Raw genomic sequence first — 26,551 nt, 5'->3', positions numbered from 1 at the left:
TATTATACTGAATAGATTATTGTATTATTATTATTATTATTATTATTATTATTATTATTATTATTATTATTATTATTATTATTATTATTATTATTATTATATATGGATATGGATATCAAATAAATACCACAAGGCTAAAATTATTGAAAAATCCAAACAGCCAAATTGAGAACACCTAAAGGCCCAAGTTGATGAAGGTAGAGGCCTTCAACAACTTCCCTGCACAGGAGGACACAGGCCTAGGTGCTCGCTGTTGTGCCGCTGGGTTGATTGGGCTGTGAAGGTTAAGCCAACAATTTAAATGTACAAATAGCCTTGAATGTAGTAAAAACAAGACGAGGGTTTTATGATCCCAAGTGTACCTAAAGAGAAACCTCTGCTTGGGAAAGAAAGTACCTCACACAGCACGAAATGAAATACAGCCAGCGTGGCCACGAGGTCTTTGTAAAAAAAAAAAAAAAAGGTCTCCGGCTGTTAACCTTTTGGCGTGCTCCCCAGAGCAAACTCCCGCCGTGTGGAGGAGTAGCCTCCGAGGGCTTCTCCTATAAGGCTAAATGGCAGGGAAGGGTGGAAGGAACTAAACGTTTAAATCTTCCACCAGAGGGTGGGAAGGAAAGCGATACGACTCTGTTGTGAGCAAAAAAGCTCACACCGCTGTTCAGATGTAATAAACTCTGCGGCTATCTATCGGAATGGTAGGGGTAGAGTGGTTGCGGGTAGGAGGCGTGGAGCAACGCCAAAGCCTCCCTCTGCTTCGGGGCACGAATCAGCGCTTCCCTATAATGCAAGTGATCTCCAACTGCCTGATGTTAAAGAGCCAACATCAAGAGATCGTAATGCGATTAGTAGGCTAAAAAGTCCTAAAGACAAACTGGTAAATTTTCAAACCTGCTAGTAAAAACGAATTTTCCTGTTTTGGCCAAGGAAGAATCACAAGCACTGTCTATCTGGCTGAGCCAAAACTGGGGAAGGCTGGGGAGGAGTCCCATGGAGGAGGAGGAGCGTTCCAGAAATTAAGCCCAGAGTAGACATGCAGACACTGAAGCACCTCCCACTACTAGATGCTCTGAACAGCTCATGGGAGAACTAGTCAGAACCTGCTGAATACCACCTCTGCTTTGCAGCTTGCCAGTCCATAGAGTGGCAGTAGACATCCAGGGGCCTGTCAACTTCAATCACTCTTGAGAAAGCAATATGAATTGTGGACTATGCCATTACCCTATTTTTTTTAAAAAAAACGAAAGCCCAACTTTCCTCAGGTCTTGCATTGAGGGTGGGTGGGAAGCACTTTTCACAATTGTATGTTAGCAGAACATTTTCTTCCACAACACACACTGTCTCTCCCTACCCATTTTTTTGGTTCTATTGATTTTAATATTCTACACACCCTGTAGAATATTAATACTAAGTCATTTGGACTTAGGCAACCTTTTAGATTAAATTGATAAATGGATGGAGGTTAATCTGGATTAACGCAAAGTGGTAAATCAAGTCTTGATTCAGTTGTTTGCCAGGATAGGATAGCTGTTGGAATCATGATAGATACAGCAATTACTTTTTTATAAAGGGCAATAGAGAAGCTATGGGCCACCCATGGTATGGAATATTCTGATTTCAGACCCTTACCTTCTCCAAACAATTAGCTTAATTGAGAAGATAAATTGTGTTGGGTATAACAATGATACACCAACTAAGTTTGGGTGAATAAATATATAAACCAAGGTTTGGGTGTTTGTAACTTGTAGCTTTAAGCACCAAACTGCTTGTAATTAACTAATTAAGGGTGCGGTTACAAACGGCAATAAAAGGCAGTAAGAGAAACGTAATCTCTCTGCTTGATCTCTGCTTGATCTCTGCTTGATTTCTGCTTGCTACTGTTTGTTTGCTACTATTTGCTACAACTGTTTGAATACCTGAACGAAAGGACTACTTCATTGATGTGCTGATATCCTGTGAATACTCAGCGTTGTCTTCAAAAGGAAAGGTATCAGAGGAGAAGATATCTTTACAAGCAGATAAGGATATAGAACTGACTAGTACATGGACTAAGTTACTGAATGGATATATTTGTGAATGACATATGGACTAATTGACAATGTTTAAACTCGAATTGGATTAAACAACTATTTAAACTACAAACAGTGTTTGTCATCAGTGTGTGTAAACCCTAGGGCCCTTCCTCTCTCATTTGGCTGCCTGGCTTGACTGCTGCTGCACATTCTGTTTTTTGGGGGTTTGTCCCCAAAACACTAACATTGGTTATGGGCCCAGTGAGCACAGTCTAACTAACCATGATATAGCAGTGAGAGTTGGTGTGAGTTGCACATTACTGTAAAAACAAACTGTTTTTCATTGATTTTTTAAATAGTTGTTTACCTGAAGAACAATGGCACAAGTAAATTTGCCTAATCTGTCCATGATATCCAGACTAGATGGAACAAACTATGTTTCATGGTCAATGAAATGTAGTTTACTTCTACGAAGAGAAGGTTTGTGGGACATAATAACAAACCCACCAGATGTGACTAACTTAGATCCTGATGTTGAGGAGGATGACAAAAAGATACAAGACTATAAACGAAAGAATGAGCAGGCTTTATGCATCATAGGACTGTCTCTCTCTGACCAGCAACTTATCCATATCCGTGGAGAGGAAAACGCTGCGAACTGCTGGGAGAACCTCAGGAAGATATATGTTCGGGACAGTGTAGGAGCTCATATATATCTTACACGCAAACTATTTCGAACACATCTTCAGAAGAATGGAGACATGTTTAACTCATTTAAATTGTATGAAGAGCATTTTTCAGGAATTACAAGAAAAAGAGCTTATATTTAATGAGTTGCAACAAGTATACATCATACTGTCTTCATTAGATCAAAGTTATGATGATTATGTGACTGCTTTAGAAGTATTGCCAAAAGATAGTTTATCATTAACCGAGATTACCGGCAGGCTATTAGAAGAAGCCAGAAGAAGGTGTGAACGTGACCAGCTGAGAGAAGATAAACCTAATAAAGAAGAGAAATTATCTTCAAAGCTTGAAAGAAACCAACTAAGTAAATTAAAGCACCCGGAAGAAGAGAATTTATCTTCGACGGCATACACAATTAAAAGGTGTTTTAATTGTGGAGGCAGAGGACATTTGGCAAGATTCTGCAGAAAAGAAAAAAGCCAGAATGTAAAAAAGCCAAAGAAATCTTTTGAACTAGCCATGTTTAGCAACTGTGATGTGAAGAATGATTTGTGGGTGGTGGACAGTGGTGCATCCCACTGCATCATGAGAGATAAGACAAAATTTATAAAAATGTCTACAAGCTCTCAACATATATCACTTGCTAATGGCTGGAACCTCAAGGCCAAGGGAGAAGGTATTGCATACTGTCCATGCTTAAACCAGGATATAAAAATGTTGTATGTACCACAGTTAAAGGTGAACTTGCTTTCTGTAAGGGTATTAGACAAACTAGGTTATGTAATTACATTTAAGGATAATAATTGCATAATTGAAAAAGATAACAAAAAGGTAACTGCAGCTTTAAATGGAACATTGTATGTATTACATGATAGTAAGAAAGGGGAGGCACAGACTGTATTTAACAATATAAAGCCTCATAATGAATGTATCCATTTATTGCATAGGCGTTTGGGGCATGTAAATTTTAAAATGCTAAAACGTACAGTAGAGTTATCTGATGGAATAAGGTTAAAACCGTGTGATAAATATTTGCGTTGTAATGTCTGCTGTGAAGATAAGAGTAAAATATTGCCTGCAAATAGGCTAAATGGTTTCAAAACTAAAGAACCTTTAGAAGTAGTATTTGCAGACATTATAGGTCCAAAGAAACCCAGTATGGGGGTGCTCGATATATACTGAGCATTATGGACCATTATTCTAGATATGGGTTTTGCTACCTAATGAAAAGCAAAACTGAAACATATCAACATTTCTTCGACTGGTTAAAATTTGCAGAAAGAAAGACTAAACGGCAATTGATAACCCTAGTGACAGATAATGGTACGGAATTTGTTAACAGCAAATTCCAGAATAGATTAAAGGTAGCTGGAATAGAGCACAAGAAATCTGCACCATACAGACCACAACACAACGCATTTATTGAGAGAAGAGGCCAAACACTACAGGCAATGGTTAGAACAATGTTAACTGATTCTGGATTACCTGATTCTTTGTGGGGGAGGCCACAATGTGTGCTAATAACATATTGAACAACGTTGTTAACACAACTACTGGTGAAATACCATTCACCATGTGGCATGGCAGGAAGCCTGATCTGAGTTACCTGCACACATTTGGTGCACCAGCATGGGTGCATATCCCTACACAACTCAGGCGTAAAGGGCAACACAGAGCTAAACAATTATTCTTCGTTGGTTACCAAGCAAACCATAGGGCATATAGATTTTGGGAGAAAGGCACATCTAAGGTGTTATGCAGTGCCAATGCCCAATTTCTAGAGCACGTAGGATGGGATAAGTTAGAACAGGATAACAATAAAGAAGTAATTATTGAATCCTATAGAAATCCCATTAATTATCCCTGTAACTTTAAGAATAAAGTAAAGAGAGAAATACAGGCAGAGATAGAGCCCATAAAGGAAGAAATAGTACCAATAGCTGAGCAAGCTGAGGAACATGAACAGGTAGTAATTCAAAAAGTCCTCATACAAGCCCTGTAATTCCCAGAAGAACTACACGAATATCTAGACCGCCTGATAGATACCAGGCTAACACAGTGTGCCAGATTAATAAAGTTCCATATACTGTAGATGAAATAAAAATGTATCCTACTAAAGATAAGGAAAGTTGGTATGCAGCAATGAATAGGGAATTGAAATCCTTAAAGGATATGAAAGTATATGAAAATGCGAGATTACCTGTTGATATAAAACCCATTGGCTGCAAATGGATTTTTAAGTTAAAAACTGAAAAAGATGGTAATATAATCTATAAGGCACGATTAGTAGCCCAAGGCTTTAGACAAAATGCCAATGACTATGACGAGGTATTTGCACCTAGCCTTAAAGCAGCAACATTAAGGGCAGCTTTAGTGTGGGCAGCAAGTAAGAAATATATAGTCAACCATCTAGATGTAGAAACTGCTTACTTGCACGCTCCACTAAGACATACTGTATACATGAAAAACCTATTGGATTTAAAGGTGAAAATAATAATGATTATTGGTTGTTAAAAAAGAGCCTCTATGGTCTTAAACAATCAGGCTATGAATGGAACCAGTATATTGTAAAGGAACTAAACAATATAGGGTTTAAAGCTGGTTTAGCCGATCCATGTCTATTTAAAAGGGAGACAAATGGGAAAATATCATTATTACTATTATTTACAGATGATATTGCTTTGATTACAGAAACTAATGATGAAGCCAATAAAATAATAGCATCATTAGCTAAGAAAATAAAAATCAAGCAATTAGGGAGATAAAGAAATATCTAGGTTTGAATATACTGAAAACACAGAAAGGTTTTAAGATATCTCAGGAGGATAAGATATCTAAATTGCTAATAGATTATAAGATGGAACTTTGTAAGACTGCAAAGACTCCAATGAGTCAGGATATTTGCAAAATGGATGCTCAAAGTCCCAAGTTTGATAAGGTAATATATCAATCTTTGATTGGTAGCTTATCATACATTAGCAATTGGTCAAGGCCAGATATAGCTTATGGTGTTAACCAACTGGCACGACATAATAATGATCCACTACAATGTCATTGGAAAGCATTAAAGAGAATTTTGAGATATCTTAAAGGAACATTACACCATGCACTGTATTTAGAACCAAAAGGTAATCTAATACTAAGTGCTTATGCAGATGCTAGTTTTGCATCAGAAAGAGACACAAGAAAGTCGACTTCGGGAACAGCCATAATGCTGGGTAAAACTTTAATAGGTTGGAAGTCAATAAGACAACAGCATATAAGTTTGTCCACTATGGAAGCAGAATTCTCCTGTTTGTCGTTATTATGTACTGAATTAATCATGTATAAGCAGATGATGAGTGACATGGGATTAACTGTAAATTATCCTATAATTGTACATGAAGATAATCAGGCAGCAATTCAAATGGCCACAAATATTGCAGTACAAACTAGGAGCAAGCATACAGATTTAAGGTACTTAAACGTTAGACAATCTGTAAAAAGTAATCTGATACAGCTGGAGTACTGTATGTCGGAGGACAATATAGCTGATAACTTTACTAAAGCCCAAGGTGCCATTAAGCACCAAGAGAGTTGTGTAAAGTATGGTTTTAGATTGTAAGGGTATTATATATTTATATCACCCAAAAGGGGAGAATGTTGGGTATAACAATGATACACCAACTAAGTTTGGGTGAATAAATATATAAACCAAGGTTTGGGTGTTTGTAACTTGTAGCTTTAAGCACCAAACTGCTTGTAATTAACTAATTAAGGGTGCGGTTACAAACGGCAATAAAAGGCAGTAAGAGAAACGTAATCTCTCTGCTTGATCTCTGCTTGATCTCTGCTTGATTTCTGCTTGCTACTGTTTGTTTGCTACTATTTGCTACAACTGTTTGAATACCTGAACGAAAGGACTACTTCATTGATGTGCTGATATCCTGTGAATACTCAGCGTTGTCTTCAAAAGGAAAGGTATCAGAGGAGAAGATATCTTTACAAGCAGATAAGGATATAGAACTGACTAGTACATGGACTAAGTTACTGAATGGATATATTTGTGAATGACATATGGACTAATTGACAATGTTTAAACTCGAATTGGATTAAACAACTATTTAAACTACAAACAGTGTTTGTCATCAATGTGTGTAAACCCTAGGGCCCTTCCTCTCTCATTTGGCTGCCTGGCTTGACTGCTGCTGCACATTCTGTTTTTTGGGGGTTTGTCCCCAAAACACTAACAAATTGAACATTTGGCACCAAGAAAAATCCAATAACTGGAGTTTGGTAGTGCCATATTTCTTGCTTTCCTTTTGGTTGGAATTTTCCCTTTCAAATCAATGTATGGCAGAAATGTCTAAAGGCCACTGGAACTGATGCATTATCAGGTGAAAAAGAAGATATAAGCAGTATAGGAATTGGCATAACTGGATATTTTTATCTTGCAAATATGGAAAACTTCACTTCCCCAATGAGAATTTACTCTCTTTATTCTATAATAAGCTTAGTTACAGGTATAAAATAAGTTAGTATTATTAAAACTGAATTACCATTCAAGTATCAGTGTCTAAATGTGGTCTGATTAGCACATCTTGGCAGCAATATTATGCTAATATGGTATAAACACAAAACTTTCTTTAAGACATACACTGGTAATTAATTTCAAAACTGTCATGTTATGGAATATAAAATTCATAAAAAAAAGATTATAAGTAAAAACTCTGGTGTCCCATTGTAACTCAGAAGGTAACTGACCTATAACACTCTTATAATATATCTTTACTGCCAAATTTGGCGGGGGAGAGAGACTGTTCTGGGAAGGATGAGTGGAGAACATCAGGAGGGTACGCCAAGAGTATAGATTCCCAACAGGGTCACCTAAGGCGTGGAGGTCGTCCCAGCTGCTCAGATAAAGCAAGCAGACATTTATACTGGACAGCAGCTATATATAAAGCATCAGTCTCCACACTCACTTTAGTGATAATGGCAAAGACATCATTTTATACTGCGCGGGAGAAGGCAATCATAAACCACTCCTGAATTTTTACCAAGAAAACCACATGGATGGAAAATATCAAATGACTGAGGACATAATGAGCCTCACAGGTCAGATGGCATTCAAAAAGCTACTGAAGAGATGCTGAAAATCCTTTGAGTGCTAATATTGTTTATGACATAGCTAGATTTAAGTCTTTGGGATATTTAGTTGCTGATGTTGCCACAGAGGAAAAGAAAATCGATGGTTGCAAAGACAGAATTATATCAGGAACATGGAAAATAAGAAGCAGGAATATAAGTTCAATACAGTGAAAGATGAAAGAACTACAAATTGATATCTAAGGCATCAATGAATTATGATGGATCCAGATTGCACATTTCATTCAGAAGATCACATTGTTTACTACTCAAAAATGAAAAATAAATAAGAAAGTGTTGCTTTTATGGTTTGTAAGGGTATAGTAATAACAGTACTTGACTAAAATGCACATCAATGATATGGGGCGAGCGAGCCAGATATATAGGACAGGATAACGCCAGTGCCGGTAGGTGGGCCCAGCCAGTGGTTGTAACTACTGGTACAGGCGAGCAAGTCCGAACCAGCAGCCGCACACCACTGCATTTAAAGTGAAGTCTTACAGCCAAATTTCTGCATGTGTGCACACGTGCCTGGTCCAGATCAAGATACCAAGTTAAAAAGAGATTGTCATGGAGAAATCTATGTGACTGTTAACAGTTTGTACTAAAATGGCACACAATCAATTACAAGAAAAATTATATTGATCAGGTGTGAATACAATAAGCAAGAATACCATTGTTAAAATTTATATGCAAAGCAGATTCCAGATATTAATAAATTAATTGAAAATATTTCAATTCTGTCGACATTTGGGGTGGGCCAAAGGCAATACAGAACACAGCACCAATATCTTACATGTATATTCATGAGTACAAATTTCTTTGTACTGCCAGTCTGTTCATACAACACCTGACTTATGTAACCTAAATTTATACAAGGAATGCAAAAATGACAGCTGGCTTTTTTGCACATGCACACAGAACACAATGTAACATACAAAACAAATAGAATACATAAGAATGACTGGTACTGACTATTTCTACAATCAAGGGACTACTTACACATAGCTTGCATTCCAAGAGTTTTCTTTTCACACATTACGTGGATATATCAACATGTACACATATCGTCATATACAATAGGGACATGTAAAATATTTTCAATATGAATTCTCTCATATTCAAATCAGAATGCTTCAATTGCTCTAGAAATGTCTGAGCTTGAAATTAATGCATAAATAACTGTGTATTACAATAACTTACAGTAACTCACCTCTAATATACATGAAGGGAATTTTAAAAGAAACTTTCACTTCTACAGTATGAAATAATAAACTTGATTATGAGTATAAGGGGTGTTGGTTCTACCTGATAGACTCAAAGGGAGAATCCAGGCTGAGTTGTCTCAAGCCTCATAGCTCTATAGACCAAGTCGAAAAATTGAGGATAACCCCTCCCCAATAACAGCCCCCAGTTCTGAATGAAGTCGAACTGAATTCCGCTGTCCATCATCCTTTGAAAGATAGTCCTCTCAATGAAAATCCCTCTCCTGACTCTGACTAGACAGACTTCAGGATGGGACTGGATTCTCCCTTTGACTCCTTGAGAAGAGGCGTATCAGGTAGGACCAACGCCCCTTCTCCACTGAGCCAAAGGGAAAATCCAGGCTGGGACATACCAAAGCTGGCTGTTGGCTGTTCTACAGGTGGGAATTGGTCTGGTCTGAGGTCCCTGCCTCTACATGTACACCCAGCAAGACTCGCCTGCCAAAGGCCGCCTTCACAGAGGCAAAAGTCAATCCAATAATGTCTGATGAATGGGGTCACAGACAACCACGTTGCAGCTCGGCAAATGTCTAGAACCAATGCCTGCGTTGCCCAGGCTGCAGTAGTCGCCACACTTCTGGTAGAGTGTGCGGTGATTCTCCTGGGCACAGGAAGAGCCTGTAACTCATAGGCTTTAGCAATACAATCTCTGAGCCAGCGACCCACGGTTGAAGGTGGCACAAGGCTGACGGCTGAAAAGAGACAAACAGGGACTCAATGGGGAGGGCCCTCCTGATGTCCAAGGTGTGCCATTTCCTCTCCAGAGCATGTTTAGGCTCTGGGCAAAAGTCAGGCAAAATCAACTCCTGTGAACAATGGGATAAGGAGTTCACCTTAGGCAGCAAGGTAGGGTCCAACCACAGAACCACCCTGTCCGTATGAAAAACACAAAGGTCCTTTCTAACTGATAAAGCCGCCAATTCTGAAATACGCCTGGCTGATGTAATGGCCACTAGGAATGACACCTTGCATGTGAGTAGATGCAGACTGGCTTCATGCAAAGGTTCAAATAGAGAAGAAGTCAGTGCCTGCAAGACCTTCGGCAAGTCCCAGGTGGGGTTACAGTGAACCAATGGCGGCTTCAAATTCGTGGCTCCCCGAAGGAAGGCTCTCAACCTGGGTGTTGGGCAAGAGTGTTTGAGTCCTCGAATGAAAGCACCCAGGCCAAAGGGGCCACCTGTCTCTTTAAGGTATTGGGGGAGAAACCTCTGTCCAAACCATCTTGCAGAAACTCCAACACATCTGCCACTGACACCGAAGTGGGCTCCAATTGGTAGCTGGCATACCAGCCGCAGAAAATCTTCCACGTGGCATCGTATATTCTGGTCATGGAAGATTGTCTGGCCTCTTGGATTGTCTGAATAATCTTTTTGGAAAACTTCTCCCATTTCAGGAGCCCCCGCTCAAGCGCCAGATGGTCAACCGGAACCATTCTGCTCCAGATGTTCGATTAGACCCTGGCTGAGGGAGACTCTGTCCGGGGGAATTCTCCAAGACCTGACGACCGACAGGCCTACCAGATCGGTGAACCAAGGTTGCCTAGGCCAGTAAGGGGCTATCAATAAAACCTCCAACCTCTCCACCAGTACCTTTCTGATTGTCCCTGGGATCAAGGGAAGGGGGGAGCAAGACATACAATAGCCCCTAGGGCCACCTGCACTGGAGACTGCTGACCCCTTCCGCCCCCGGTGCTGGAAACTGTGCAAAAAACCTCGGGAGTTGCAAGTTCTCTGGAGAGGCAAAGAGGGCCAGAACCGGTCGGCCAAACCATTCCGACATCTCCTGGAACAGACTGGGATGCAGTTGCGGCAACCCTGAGCTTTAGAGCCAGTTTATGTTGTAGGCGAGCTCCTCCTGTGACCACTGCCCTTGGGTAATCTGGGTTCCTAGGTAAGCCCCTCAACCATACAGACTGGCATCGGTGGTGATGGAAATTCTCTGTGGCTCCCTGTACAAGCACCCCTGATCCATGGCCCAGGATTGCCAATGGAATGAGTGGAGAACCACCAGTGGCACTCGGACCCTCATCACTGAGTTGCCCCTGCCCACCTCTGATAGTGGAACAGAATCACTTCAGAGTCCGAACATGGAATCAGGCCCAGGGAGCAATGCCGATGCAGGAGATCATCTTGCCCAGAAGTTGAGACAGCAAGATGATGGGTGCTTCTCTGGAAGACAGGATATGAGTTCTCGCAGTTTTTATGCTGTCCCGACGCTCTTGGGAGAGGAAGACCTGTCCCGCCAGCATGTCTATGACTGCCCCAAATGCAAGACAAGTTGACAGGACCAGATGGCATTTGTCCAGGTTTATTGAGAACCCGTGCTCCCAAAGTATCCTGATTCTTGTTATCAAATCCACCTAGGGTCAGGAAGAGGATTCTATCAGGATATTGTCCAGATAACCTGGATCCTTATGGGTATGCACCTGAGGTATGACACTACAGCCGCCGGGAGCTTGGTAAATGTCCGCAGGGCTGATGCCAGGCTGAACAGAAGAGCTTTGTATTGAAAATAGCAAAACCTCAGGAACTGGCAATTGTCTGGATGGATGGGCACATGGAGGTAAGCCTCCATCAGGTCTACCGAAGCCAAAAAGTCTCCCTCCCAAATTCCCTCAAGGATTGAGTGAAGGGAGTGCATCTTGAATCTTCAGTATATCAGATGCCTGTTGAGTCCTTTCAAGTTGAGAATTACCCGCTGCCACCACCACCCCGAGGCCTTTGGGATGACAAACAAAATTGCATAAAACCCCCATCCCCTCTGGTTCACTGGAACTGGCTGCATGGCATGGATATCCAGCAAATGCTGGATCGCCAATTCCCTGAGTGCCCTCTTTGTCGGGGCCTTGGAGCACATAAAGACCCTTGTGGGAGAGGAAAGAAATTCCAGAGAGAGCCCTGATGGTATAGTTGCCAGGATCCAAGCGTGCATCATGGTCTCTTCACACTTCTGCCAGAAGAGACCCAGACAGTCCCCTATGGGATAGATGTCTCTGGCATCACTTGTTGTGTCTAAATGGCTTACAGGATCCCCAGAAGGACCTCTTGCCCTCTGACGGCCTCTGGCAGCAAAGGCTGCTCTATCGGCCTGAGAAGATCAACTCTGGAAGAAGGGCCTATTTTGATGGGAAACACTCGCCCCAGCCTCCCCGTCTAAAGGAAGGCCTCCTGGAATAGGGCAAAGGGCAGTAATCAAAAGGCCTCCCCTGAGAAGGGAGGATCTTTCGCTTGTTGTCTCTGGTCTCTATTAAAAAGGGATTCAGAGACCCCCCCCAAAGCCTCTTCCCCTTAAAGGGGGCTGATGCCAGCTTCCATTTGTTCCTGGAGTTCATTTGCCAATTTCGTAGCCAAAGAAGCCTACGTGCTATTACAGAAAAGGCAATGGTCCTGGATGAAAATTTGGCTGCAGTGAGCATGGCATTTGCTGTCAATTGTGCTGCAGCTATTATCTTATTTAGATCGTGATGCACCCTAAGGTCCTCAGGTGGAATTCTGCCCTGCAACTGCCTCAGCCACTGCAAAGAGGTCCATGAGCCAACCCAACCTGGATTCTCCTTCGGCTCAGTGGAGAACCAATCATTCTAGGGAAAAATACAATGGACACATTTTCCAGCAGCAAAATCTAACGTTAATGACACTATCAGAGGATAACCATAATCACAGCCTCCTCTCTTTTGCACAGTGGAATTCATCTTTCCCATTCTAATCCAAAATGAATTTACTTCTAACTTTTAAATGTATTTTGTGTTTCCTTAACATATATGAAGAAAACATTTATTCTTGAATTACTTTCATAAAGGGAAACAATTCCAAAACAGATCACTACTAAAAGAATACATAGAATCACTATTTGGGGTAGGGCTGAGGTATACAAGTTTAAAACTTACCGCTTCTGCATAAGCCTTTCCAATTCCATCTGTAGCTCCTGTGACAACTATAAAATAAAGGGCAGAGAAAATAAAATTATGAGTGAATTAAGATTTCCAAAGTACAGAATATCATAACCACTGGATATTAACATTCTCATTACAAAGGGCCCTTTAAAGAGACTCTTTAATTTCCACCCCAACTGAAGGATTGTAAGTCCTCAACTTACAACCATTTGTTTAACATCCGTGCTGAAGTTATGACAGCACTGAAAAGAGTGACTTACGATCAGTCCTTGCACTTATGACCATTGCAGCATCCCTGTGCGCAAAATTTGGGTACTTGGAAACTGGCATTTATTTATGATAATTACAGCATCCTGGTATCATGTGACTGTCATTTGCAACCTTCCCAGGTGGCTTCTCACAAGCAAAGTCAATGTGGCAAGTCAAAGTTGCTCAGTGCCTGCATGGCTTGTTCAATGACTGCAGCAATTCACTTAACAATCACAGCAAAATGATGGTAAAACCAGGTGTCATTAACTTAATGACCACATTGCTTAGCATTGGCAGTTTTGGTTCCAATTATGGTTGCAAATAAACTTCAGATATTACCTGTAATATCTGCATTATTTTATCATGTCCCTAAAAATTAGAATTTGAGACTACTGTGAATTAATCAGCAATATCCAGATGCAAATGATTTCATTACAAAGTAACATGAAATAACAAGTTCCTTATATCCTTAACACAAATTACCAGTCACCATTATTTCACAATAGAAAAAGCAATCTGACTTGCCTTGGACCATGAGACAAACCAAAACAGAACCAGCTTTGGTGATAGTTTGGCTCCAATATATGTTTTAAAACCTCGGAACCTTAAACAGGACTATCACTGTTGAACAATGAAACAGAGTAATGGCAATGAAGGCCAGATATGTCTGGGACTTTAAAATTCAAACACACAAACACCCAACTCATAAACTCCTAGACCTAAGAATTGTTGCTAGGAAAGACAATAAAGAATGGATAGCAGATGTGGCAATAGTTAGAGACAACGAAGTACCATATTTTCATATAAGCCACTACTTTTTGTCCCACGCTTTGAACCGTGTGGCTTGTACAACAATGCGGCTTATCTATAGATTTTTCTTCGCTAACTGCCATCAGGGGGCGCAAAAACATGACAGATGCAAGAGGTCAATGCAAAGAAGAAGACGCTACCAGTAGTTTTTGGCATGCTTGATGCAAGCAGCACGACACGCACGAACGCAAAATATTTTTCACACCCTCATCATGGAAAGTACACGAAGAAAAGCATATGATGCAGCTTTTAAGTTGAAAGCAATTGATCTGTCTATCCAGGAAGGAAATAAAGCTGCTGCACGTAAGCTTAGTGTTAATGAATCAATGGTGAGACATTGGAGACGTCTGGCCGCATGCGAAGAGCATTCTTCTCTTTCTTTGTAAATATCTTCATTTCACAACATATATATCTGCGGCTTATAGTCTGGTGAAGCTAATATATGTAAAAATATTTTTTCTTTTAAAATTTAGTGGGTGCGGCTTATATTCCGATGCGGTCTATAGTCCGGAAAATAAGGTAGAAGAGAAAGAACTGGAGAAAATCACAAACTACAAAGACCTGCAAAAAGAACAACTGTAGCAGAAGAAACAAAGATCGTACTAACAGTGATAGGCACCTTGGGTACAATCCCAAAACATCTGGAGCATGAACACCATCAGCATTGACAAAATCACCATTAGTAAAGGCAGCTTTACCCAGAACAGCTTACAGCCTGCAATGTTTTTAATACCATCAAACAACATCTGCCTTAGGAAGGATTCAATATGTGGATAAAAAAAATGCCAAATCCAATCTAAACATCTGGTTGACGGGGCGACAAACCAGAGTAATAATAACAACAAATATCCCAATATTTCCTCCACAAATCAGCATTCAAGTTAAACTGAAGTCCTTCACTTGAAAGGAAGGAAAATGCCTTTACATAACTTAATGCTGGCACTTGACGCATATGACCCCAAAATTCTCTGCAGTCATAAATGAATTTTGAAAAATTAACTTGAGATGGTTAAAATATTATGTGTGGTTTTAGCCTACTGAATTTATTTTTATTAATAATATATCAAAATCAAAAGGCACATTATTAGGAACACTTGGAAGTTTGCCCTCTACCTGCATTATACAAACTGCTTAGTTACTTGAAACTGGTTCAGCTCATGCCTTTTTGCCCCTTGAACACTTAATTCACGAACACTTGATTGATTAAATATTAATGCTGCAGTAAGCTTTGACAGCTGTCTTTTGTCTAGATGTTTTTGGGGAGGGGAAATATATGCAATGACAGAGAGCTTGTATCAATATTCCTCTTGGGATCCATTACAGGGAAAGCAAATTGCTATTTCAATTCTTTCTTGCTAAAAATAACAGCCCCGATTGATTCAAGCAACAGAGCATCAGCTTAGCAGTGCCAAATTTAGAACTACTGAAATCCCTAGAAGTGAAAGCTAATGCTGTCTAACATATGCTAACTCATATTTTAGTAAGAACAAAGAAGGCAATTGTGCAGACCCTGCAAGCTAATGTCAGTACCAATACACTACATCCAGAGAAGCCCCCCTCCCGCGAAAAAAAAATCTGTTACAAAAATGACACAAATGTGAATTTTTAAATGTCTTTTTCATTCAGTGTATAACAGAAAACCTTCAAGACTTTGCACCTTATCTTTTTGTTCATTATGCTTCCCACACATAAATTATGCAAAGATATCACGACATCATAAAATTTGTGCAAAAGAATCATGACATCATGGATTTTATATTAAAAGAACACAAGCATGTAAAGTTTAGGAAGCTAGACTAAGGAAAGTGCAACTGAAATAATGCCTATATAAGGGAATATTTGTCATAGCATAACCCTAACCCTGACTTCTCACTCCCACTTGAAGCTATACTGATGCAGGTTTTGGATGAAATAAGCTTAAGACTCTCAAACACCTTGGAACCAAAACTAAAAACACCAGATCTCCAGACTTTCTAGAGCACAGACAACAAACTCAATGGTGTCATGTGACGTATCGTGATGTATTGTGACTTTTTTTGCCTTTGCAGAGCTAGGGTGGGTGTAGTCTTCATATGATGATCTGGCCCATGGGCCACCAGTTTTGACACTCCTGTACTAGAGGGTTGGGGACGACTGAAGATTAGTTGGTTAATTTAATTGGAAATTTTAAAAGCAATTTTAAATAGACCTGTTCCATGTTCATAACTATACATGCCATGAGCTTCAGAACTGCTAATTGTTACTTCTGCTTTGTAGTATTTTTCAATATGTTTTCAGGCCAAATTAAATTAGTTGCTTATTTAATTTTTATTTTATAGGATGAGGACAAATGTCCACATGAAAGGATGACTTAACTTACCTCCACTACTAAAGTTAGGGCTTTCTTGATGACAATATCCAAGTTATAGATCTCTCTCCAGTAATGTGAGATTATCGTTTCATGCCTGGACATCTTTTCATTTTTCCAAATATGCATGGTGCAATTTTAATGTTTTAATAGATATATCCTTTAGTTTGGACTGTTTTTTTGTATTGATTTCATAATTATAATGCAATGGCTGCATTCATTTGATATGAAAATATGCCTGCAGGATACTTGAAAAAAATACTAAATACACCACATTTCCTTGCTATAATAATATTCATGCAGTCCTTGACTTATAACCACTCATTTAATGACTGTTCAAAGTTACAACAGCACTGAAAAAGGTAACTTACTACCATTTTTCATGTTGTTGCACTGTCACCCCATGGTCACATGACCCAAAATCAAGCACTTGACAACTGGCATATATTTATGACAGGTGCAGTGTTCTGGAGTCATGTGATCACCTTTTGCAACCTTCTAACAAGCAAAAATGTCAGATTCACTTGACCATATTACTAACTCAACAACTGCAGTAATTCACTTAACAGTTGTGGCAAGGTCGTAAAATGGGGCAAAACTAATTTAACAATTATCTTGTTGAGCAATGGAAATTTTGAGCTCAATTGTGGTCATAATTACTATTACAGGACCACTGCAATTAAAAATCTGTTCGCTCATCCTATAACCTATATTCTGGTATTATAATATCCTATTTCCAAGAAAGCAAAATGCATGTATAATGCTCTTCCCTTTGAACCTGAACAATTGACACTAAGTTCATTTTCTATTGTACATCTCTTTATTGCCAATGACCATTTTTTATTGAGGTAATTCCCCGTTAGGAGAATGAGTGCATACAGGGAGACGTAGTGAGAGAAGTGTTTGAATAATACACACACAGCACACAGATACACTGTACAGTTAATGTACGTTTTTACTTTCAATAAATGTTTAAGCAAAGTCCACACACAGTCCAAGTCAAGTACAGTTAAAGCAGTCAGTCCAGGGATAATTCCAATATAAAAGTCCAGTATCAAAAAAGTTCAGTAACAGACTTACATCAAATCCAATAACAGTCAATAGGGAAAAATGGAGGAACGGCAAAAATCTTTCCAGTAGAAGGAAACAGAGACTCACTCACTTCACTGAGACTTCTGAAACTAAAAACCCAGGTTTTTGGTTCCATCTTATGGCCATTTACAGAACTACACCCAATTGCAGTTTTTAGCATGCTCTTAAAGACACAGTATTAAAATGTCTATCCTGGTTTATATTCTTCCAACCCAAACAGCTCTTAGGTGACTTACACTCCTTACATTTTTGCAGCAAAAAAAATGATAAACAAGCTGCGTGCATTCTGTGAGCTTCTGATGGGGCAATATATAGTCAAGGAGCTACTCTTTTTTTTTTTTGGTCTAAATGATCTCTATGAAAGAGAGGAAATAAATATCTATGAAGCAAAGTTATTTATAAATATATAAATATATATGCTGATAATATCCTTGTTCTTCAAAGTTTTCTTTATGAACATGTGACCTTATCCTTAATATAGGCATAGTGTAGCATACAAGGGACAAAATACTTCACTTCCTTTCTCTGGAGATCTATTTCTGGAGACAAAATACACTGCTCAAAAAATAAAGGGAACACAAAAATAAGACATCCTAGATCTGAATGAATGAAATATTCTTATAAAATACTTTGTTCATTACATAGTTGAATGTGCTGACAACAAAATCACACAAAAATTATCAATGGAAATCAAATTTAGCAACCCATGGAGGTCTGGATTTGGAGTTACACTCAAAATTAAAGTGGAAAAAAACACTACAGGCTGATCCAACTTTGATGTAATGTCCTTAAAACAAGTCAAAATGAGGCTCAGTAGTGTGTGTGTGGCCTCCACGTGCCTGTATGACCTCCCTACAATGCCTGGGAATGCTCCTGATGAGGTGGTGGATGGTCTCCTGAGGGATCTCCTCCCACACCTGGACTAAAGCATCCCCTAACTCCTGGACAGTCTGTGGTGTAACATGGCGTTGGTGGATGAAGCGAGACATGATGTCCCAAGTGTGCTCAATTGGATTCAGGTCTGGGGAACGGGAGGGCCAGTCCATAACATCAATGCCTTCATCTTGCAGGAACTGCTGACACACTCCAGCCACACAAGATCTAGCATTGTCGTGCATTGGGAGGAACCCAGGGCCAACTGCACCAGCATATGGTCTCACAAGGAGTCTGAGGATCTCATCTCGGTACGTAATGGCAGTCAGGCTACCTCTGGCAAGCACGTGGAGGGCTGTGCGGCCCCCTAAAGAAATGCCACCCCACACCATTACTGACCCACTGCCAAACCAGTCATGCTGAAGGATGCTGCAGGCAGCAGAATGTTCTCCACGGTGTCTCCAGACCCTGTCACGTCTGTCACATGTGCTCTGTGTGAACCTGTTTTCATCTGTGAAGAGTGCAGGGCACCAGTGGTAAATTTGTCAATCTTGGTGTTCTCTGGCAAATGCCAAACGTCCTGCATGATGTTGGGCTGTAAGCACAACTTCCACCTGTGGACGTCGGGCCCTCATACCATCCTCATGGAGTCTGTTTCTGACCATTTGAGCAGCCACATGCACATTTGTGGCCCACTGGAGGTCATTTTACAGGGCTCTGGCAGTGCTCCTCCTGTCACTCCTTGTACAAAGACAGAGGTAGCGGCCCTGATGCTGGGTTGTTGCCCTCCTACGGCCTCCTCCACGTCTCCTGATGTACTGGCCTGTCTCCTGGTAGTGCCTCCATGCTCTGGACACTACGCTGACAGACACAGCAAACCTTCTTGCTACAGCTTGCATTGATGTGCCATCCTGGATGAGCTGCACTGAGCCACTTGTGTGGGTTGTAGATTCCGTCTCATGCTACCACTAGAATGAAAGCACTGCCAGCATTCAGAAGTGACCAAACCATCAGCCAGAAAGCATAGGAACTGAGAAGTGGTCTGTGGTCACCACCTGCAGAACCACTCCTTTATTGGGGATGTCTTGCTAACTGCCTATGCTTTCCACCTCTTGTCTATTCCATTTGCACAAACAGCATGTGAAATTGATTGTCAATCAGTGTTGCTACCTAAGTGGACAGATTGATTTCACAGAAGTGTGATTGACTTGGAGTTACATTGTGTTGTTTAAGTGTTCCCTTTATTTTTTTGAGCAGTGTATATATCTTTTATTTTGCTTTTCCAGCTCCTAAGAGACGTAGCTTCTTAATCATTTTAACCCTAACTACTGGCATTGCAAAATCGATGGATCCATCACCAGGGAGTTCAGAGTATGTAAGATCACTGGTTGGCTTGTATAACAATGACTCAGATAGTATTGCTGCCAAAACTTTCTCACTGTTTTGAGTATATAATCTGCATCACTTGCACTTATTTGCTATAATTGAGCTAATCTCTTATTATCTTGTTATTGGCTAACTGTCAAGTAAACCATTTTACAGCTCATGGTAACTTTTTTTTAAAACTAAACCAATTTCTTTTTTAATAAAAGTAGCAAAACAGGCACTTTGTCAAGGTGTTCTTAGGCCACTGTTTAAAAAAATGGTTTAAGCTCAAACATGTGCCCACGGTATTAATGTGAAAATATATGGCAGAGTCATTTGATGTGTAACACCTTCTATTGGTATTTCAGTGCTAATGCTACAAATCAACAAACTGAGGTAGAAAGTGGATTACCTTTTAAAAACACATACTTATATATATTAGGCTTTATAGAACTTAGTGAAATAGAGACAACCAGTGCAACACAGTGCAATAGGAAAAATGGAATGAATGCAATCAGCGTATGAAGAAAAGGGAAACAAGCACCCAGATATTTATTGAATTATAAATGCTGGGAATTTTAGATTCACATCTAGTTGGTCAGAAGTTCCCTATCCCTGTTTTGAAGTCTTCATTTCATTCTCAGGTTACCAGTTACAGTAAACCATGAAATCACTAAATTTTCAAACTGTATTCTGAAGTCCCTTAAGATTTCACCAGCCCAAACCACTATGACCAGTGATAAAGACTAAGACTTCCAGACTGCCCACCACTGCTCAAGCCTATTCCAGACACCTTCTGCTATCCAAAGAGCTCAGAACTGCTGATTCCCTCACTTGCTGTTAAGTCACCAGTGTTTGCTAGTGCTGCTCCACGCAGGTGGCCAGTTTTCTTCCTTCATCATAAGCTCATCCATAACATCAAGTCCTTGCCTAACATCCAAAACTCTTGACATCCATTTCTAACTCTGCAGGATCATGAGTCCTTCCCTTTGCGTTTACTTTCTATATTGCAGGCACATGCCATGAAGTCTAGTTAATAATCAAAATGGCATCCCTGAGAGCTTCACTGAGCTGTGTGGAAATTAGTAAATTTAGGATTGCGCTGCTCAGGTTCAGTCATGTGTGTCTCAAATCACTTTGGACTGTGGCTTCTTTTGAAGTAAATATGAGGATTGTGTTTAAAAGGAAGGAGAAAAATGAGTGTTTAAGTGGCTTCAGACAGGCAATGGGGGAAAATACAACACTTATCCTAGATATCCTATATATTCTCAGTATGCATATTATTTTTACTTTTTTTTAATTAGATATAAAATGTATTTTTCGAGATATGGACCACTTGCTTCAAACTGGAAGAACTGAAGATGGTACTAAAAAAGCAGAAATGAAAAAGTGAAATAAATTCCAGGGCTGTTAATGTTGCTGTTGCTTCTTAAAACACATATTTTGACAAATTAGGCTCAAGCCCAAGTCAGAAATGGATAGTATAAAAAAAAAAAGTTTTTATCAAACTTTAGTTTTACGTGGAATGCAAAAAAGATAAACCAAATGGACTCTATACTGAATGTCAGCAAGTATTACATAACAGTAACCTGAATGCTGTAAAATTGTGAAGATTTGTAAATTAAAAGTACTGAATATTCCAAAACAAAATGTACAAAACTCCATATGAAAACAATGGCATTTTATACATGTTTATGTAAGAAGGCAGATGTCCATAGTATTTGATTAAAACTATTTGAACAATTGCAAAATTAATATTTTTGTTCATTGGAAACATTAATTTTGCATTAAGAACAGTTTACTCTTAATTTTATGTGAAAGGACCAGCCTGCGGTGCCTTGCCGCCCAAAACAGATTGTGTACGCCGCCCCCGCATTCCGTTTTTGGCCTCCCCATCCTTCTCCAGCACTCTGGTGGCCAAAAATGGACCACGCAGAGGCCTCGGTAAAGTGCTGCAGAAGGCATCTGTCCCGTCTCACCCCCCACCAGCCTGCAGAGAACTACAATGCTGATCTGCTCCCTGACGAAATCCAGTTTGACAACCCTGCTTTAATTAATTCCATTAATTCCATTATTTGATTATAATAGCTTATATTTTATATTCAGAAACATCAAAGCAATAGCTGAGGATTATTTCACTAGATGCTGTATTCAAGTTAATTTATCACTACTATGATCAGTAAGAAACCATGGCTCAGGGCTACCTTGAAATATCATCCCAAGCAGAAATAGTAAATCTAGTCTCACATATAGAGCAAACTTTCAACCTAATAAGTTGCAAATACTGATGTTTTATCAGTACCTATCATTCAAATATGCTTTTGGGGGCAGGGGGGGGAGAGAGAAAAACACATTAGTTACAGTTATTGACACAGATTAAACTTCAGCGTATTTCATGGAAATGTTGATGTATGTTTGGAAAGAAATTGAATTCCGAATTCTAGCAGAGGCATCTGAATTGATTAATTTGCCCCTCCTATGCCTTCAGTGTTTGAGCAGTAGAACAATTCAACCATAATAGACAATAAGAGAGAGACGTAAGCAGCCGTGAATAGAAAACGATGAATGAAATGCATGACGTTAGAGAACTATGAATTGGGGAGTTTACTGCATGAACTGAAATCTAAAGTAACCTGCCCTCTGCCTTGAGCTGAGCATTTCAAAGTAAACTAGAAAGATGGGGGTGGGTGGGAAGGGTCTCTGACACATTTATAGAAACTGATAGCTTGTCACCTAGACACTGATGAGTATTTTCACTGGATAAAAATGGCAAGCAACAGTCTAAAAATAGACTAGTGTGCTGCAGACCTGTCTGGCTTGGCTACACTACCAGAATACCAATGTAATTTCTTGCCATTTCGCTTGTCCCATACTTCAACAGTGAAGGTGACGGGAAAAAAGGTGGTTATATACTGTTATTTGCCAGAATTTGAAAGAATATACAATACATTAGGCATGTGTTTAGTTTATATTTTGCAAGAGAAATAAAATAAAAATAAAACCAAAAAAAGTGACTTTCAATATGCAAGAAACATGAAAAAGTCAAGGAAATGATCAGTCCACTACTGGGTGAAGATGGTGAGGAGGTGACAGGCAGCTGGATGGAAGCAGAACTGCTTAATAATACCTTCTTTGCCTTTGTGTTTATGCAAAAGGAAAAAAAATAAGTCTAGCCAACCAAAAGCAGCAGTGTGGGAGGAAGAATAGGAATGCAGGACAAAATAGGCAAGAAATTGGCAACAGGACACCTATGCATTCTAGCTGAGTTCAAATCACCAGGACCAAATGGTTTTTACATCCCAGGGGTCACAAGGAACTGGTAGGTGTGATCTCAGAACCAATATGCAAAATAGCAATAGCACTGCAGACTTATATACCACTACACAGTGCGATATAAAAATCTCAGCAGAATTTCTGACGTTAAATGCCGGGTCGAAAAGTGGGACATCGCATTGCCTTATTTTTAGTGACAGCAATCTCGGCATTCCCCACTGCTGTCATTAAGTAAATCCCACTAGCTGTTAGCCAAGGAGCTACCCCAACCCAAATATTCTGTCCCTCCCAGCCCTGAGCCATGATTCTTCAAAAGGACTACCGTCCGCTTCAACTCATCCCAACTGGCTACTCTCTCCCATCTCTGCCCTTTTGGCTCCCCTGCACTCTACCTGGCAAGGCAACAAGCAGTCTCAGAACTGCACAGCTCCACGGCTGCTTGCCACAAGGGGCTTCTTGGAATACTGCAGTTTTAGGACAGCAAAAAAGCTCTTGAGCCACCCTGCAGTGCAAAGCTGCAGTCACCTGAAGCCTCAGCTGACCCAGCCCAGCCACATGATGTGGGTATGAAGCCTTAGCCCAGCCCAATAGCATGGTACAAACCTGCAGCCACCCCAGGAGAAGCTGCAGCTGCCCCAGCACATTCCCAGTTGCACTCATCCTCACCACCCTGCATCTGAAGCCCCTGCTGCCTTGCACTCTGCTCCCAAAGCTGACCTTTGCTCCCTGCTTGCTCCCACTGCTACCCAAACAAATGCTCAGCCTGGTCCTTTTACGATGTAGTAGCTGACCATGCCAAGCCAACTTCCCCTGGAAACAAGGAAACCCCTGTGTGCAAACTGTGGAAAAAAGACCCACGCCACCAGCAGCTGCCTTGCGAAGGACCAGCAGCAAGAGCAAAACGATGGCAAAGATCAGCTGGAGTGGCAGAGGCCATGGAGTTCAGGGAAGCAATTGGCATAGATGAGGGGGAGAAAGATGGGTGGAGGACTTGAAGTATAGTTAGGTGCAGGTAGGCCTGAATTTTGATTAGATGACAGCAAGGGTGCTGCAATAGCTGTAATTTGGGAAATCAGTCATAAGTCTGTTCATTCAGTGCCACCACAACTTTGAATGGTCACCGAACAAAAGGTCATTAAACAACGAATACTATACAGAATTATTTCAGCTTTTGCTTCTTAAACATATCACCAGAAAGGCAGTACAAGACATGACAGTCTCATCTCTCAGACATATTGAGTATATGCATTTAGTAATTCTTCATGCAATAAACATTTAACAGAACTCCATTTAGTAGAGCTTGGATGAGGTGAAAATTTCTGTCCTTATGCTATGTTTCTGTGCATTCATAACTGAATGCAATAAAATCTTGTTTCATTAAGAAATCTAAGTACAAACGTAGAAAAGGAGTAAACAGAAAAATCATGAAAAACCTTAGACACATATGACAATACAAACATATTTAGGTAAACAGTATGTTATTTTGAGATTACGTGGGACATTCCTTAAAACTCAGCTGTCCAGACACAAAAAAGGTGTTGGTGCTTACCTGACACGCCCATTCTCCTTGAGCTGCTCAGAGCATCCAGTAGTGGGAGGTGCTTCAGTTTCTGCTTTTCCAGGCTGGGCTTAATTTGCGGAACGCTCCTCCTCCTCCACGGGACTCCTCCCCAGAGTTCCCCAGTTTTGCGAAGATGAGAGAAACAAACACCCTTGCCCTTAATACTGTAAAAATTCATTGGCTGAAACAGCATCCCACCAGACGGAAGAGGGAGGGGCTGGATGCTCTTCGCAGCTCAAGGAGAATGGGCATGTCAGGTAAGCACCAAAGCCCTTTCTCCCACGAGCTGCTCAGAGCATCCAGTAGTGGGACATACCAAAGCTTGACCTATCCTACAGGAGGGATTCCGTCTGTCTTGGGATCCCCTCCTGGTCCCTGTGGACCCGTTGCAGAACTCTTCTGCCAAAAGAGGCCTTGGCTGATGCAAACACATCTATTTTATAATGCCTAATGAAAGGCAATGGAGAGGTCCAGGTTGCGGCACGACAGATGTCAGTGATTGGTGCCTGCATGGCCCATGCTGCTGATGTTGCGGCGCTCCTTGTTGAATGAGCTGTTATGCCCCTGGGCAGCTGAAATGCTTGAGTCTGATACGTTTTCGCTATTGCTGCCCATAGCCAACGGCCTATTGTGGAGGATGAGAGCTTGCATCTCTGATTGTTGGGCTCAAGTGACACAAATAAAGCCTCTGTTTTTCTAAAAGAGGCTGTGCGGTGAATATATATTCGTAACGCTCGCCTCATGTCCAGCCGATGCCATTGTCGTTCCAGCCCTTGGGATGGCCTAGGACAAAAATTAGGAAGTATTAGTTCTTGTGCCCTATGAAAGGCTCAATTAACTTTGGGAATGGAAGAGCAAAGATTTGGTCTGATCGACAAGGCTGCCAGTTCTGAAATATGATGAGCAGAAGTGATCGCTACAAGAAAAACTACTTTATACGTCAGAAATTGCAGACTTGACGATTGCAAAGGCTTGAAAGGGCACTTAGTGAGTGCAAGAAGGACCTTGTTAAGGTCCCAAGTGGGATAACGGTGAACCGTTGGTGGGCGTAAGCTTGTGGCTCCTCGAAGGAAACACTGTATGCGTGGATGATGGGAAAGGGACAGGAGACCTTCATAAGTGATGACTGACACCAAGGCCACCACTTGTCTTTTCAACGTATTAGGTGATAATCCCTTGTCAAGCCCCTCTTGTAAGAACTCTAGGATCTGCACCACAGATGGAGAAATGGGGTCAATTTGAGACTTGGTACACCATTTGTAGAAACTGGACCACGTGGCATTGTAGATGCGAGTTGTTGAGGGGTGTCTGGCAGCTTGCATGGTGGCAATAACTCTGTTGGAAAACGTTTCGCTCTTCAGATGACTCTGCTCAACCTCCAGACGATCAGGTGCAACCAGTGAGGGTCCGGATGTTGAAGGGGTCCTTGGGTTAACAAGACCCTGTCTCGCAGAATTCTCCATGGTGGTGATACAGATAGACTGCGGAGGTCTGCAAACCACAACTATCTGGGCCAGTAGGGAGCTACCAGAAGCAGTTCCACCCTCTCGTCGAGCAGCTTCTGGATGACCTTGGGATCAGTGGAAGTGGCGGGAATGCAAACAGAAGCCCCAGGGGCCAACAGCAACAGAGAGCATTGAAATTCTCCACTCCTTGCGAAGGGGATCTAGAAAGAAATCTGGGAGCTGAGGGTTGAGGGGGGAAGCGAACAGATCTACTACTGGCTGCCCAAATGTCCTGACCACCTCTTGAAAGAGGGTCGGATGGAGGCGCCACTCCAATGGATCGATCGTGGCCCTGCTTAGCCAATCTGCCTGTGTATTCGACAGTCATGAAATGTGTTCTGCTCTGATGGAAATCAAGTTGCTCTCTGCCCAACAACACAAACGCTCCGCTTCTCGCATGAGGTGTTTCGACTGAGTTCCCCCGTTTATGTGAGCTTTCGTGGTTACGTTGTCAGTCAATATTAATGTGTGTTGGTTGCGTACCTGTGGAAGGAAGTTG

General features: G+C 40.9%; 1 protein-coding gene across 1 annotated transcript in view; it reads right to left on the bottom strand.

Annotated features, from left to right (window-relative positions):
- The window catches only part of HSD17B12 (hydroxysteroid 17-beta dehydrogenase 12), a 70,362-nt gene that overhangs the window by 29,978 nt on the left and 13,833 nt on the right, over nt 1-26,551 (bottom strand). The window contains exon 2 of the mRNA XM_087921390.1: nt 12,972-13,018. Within this exon, the coding sequence (XP_087777516.1) occupies nt 12,972-13,018 (47 nt within the window). The remainder of the gene's footprint in view (nt 1-12,971; nt 13,019-26,551) is intronic.

Source organism: Pseudonaja textilis, chromosome 1 (assembly GCF_049901715.1).
Source record: "Pseudonaja textilis isolate UNSWEBS1 chromosome 1, rPseTex1.2, whole genome shotgun sequence".
In the NCBI taxonomy this organism is placed as follows: Eukaryota; Metazoa; Chordata; class Lepidosauria; order Squamata; family Elapidae; genus Pseudonaja; species Pseudonaja textilis.
This window is presented reverse-complemented; position numbering and strand designations above follow the sequence as displayed.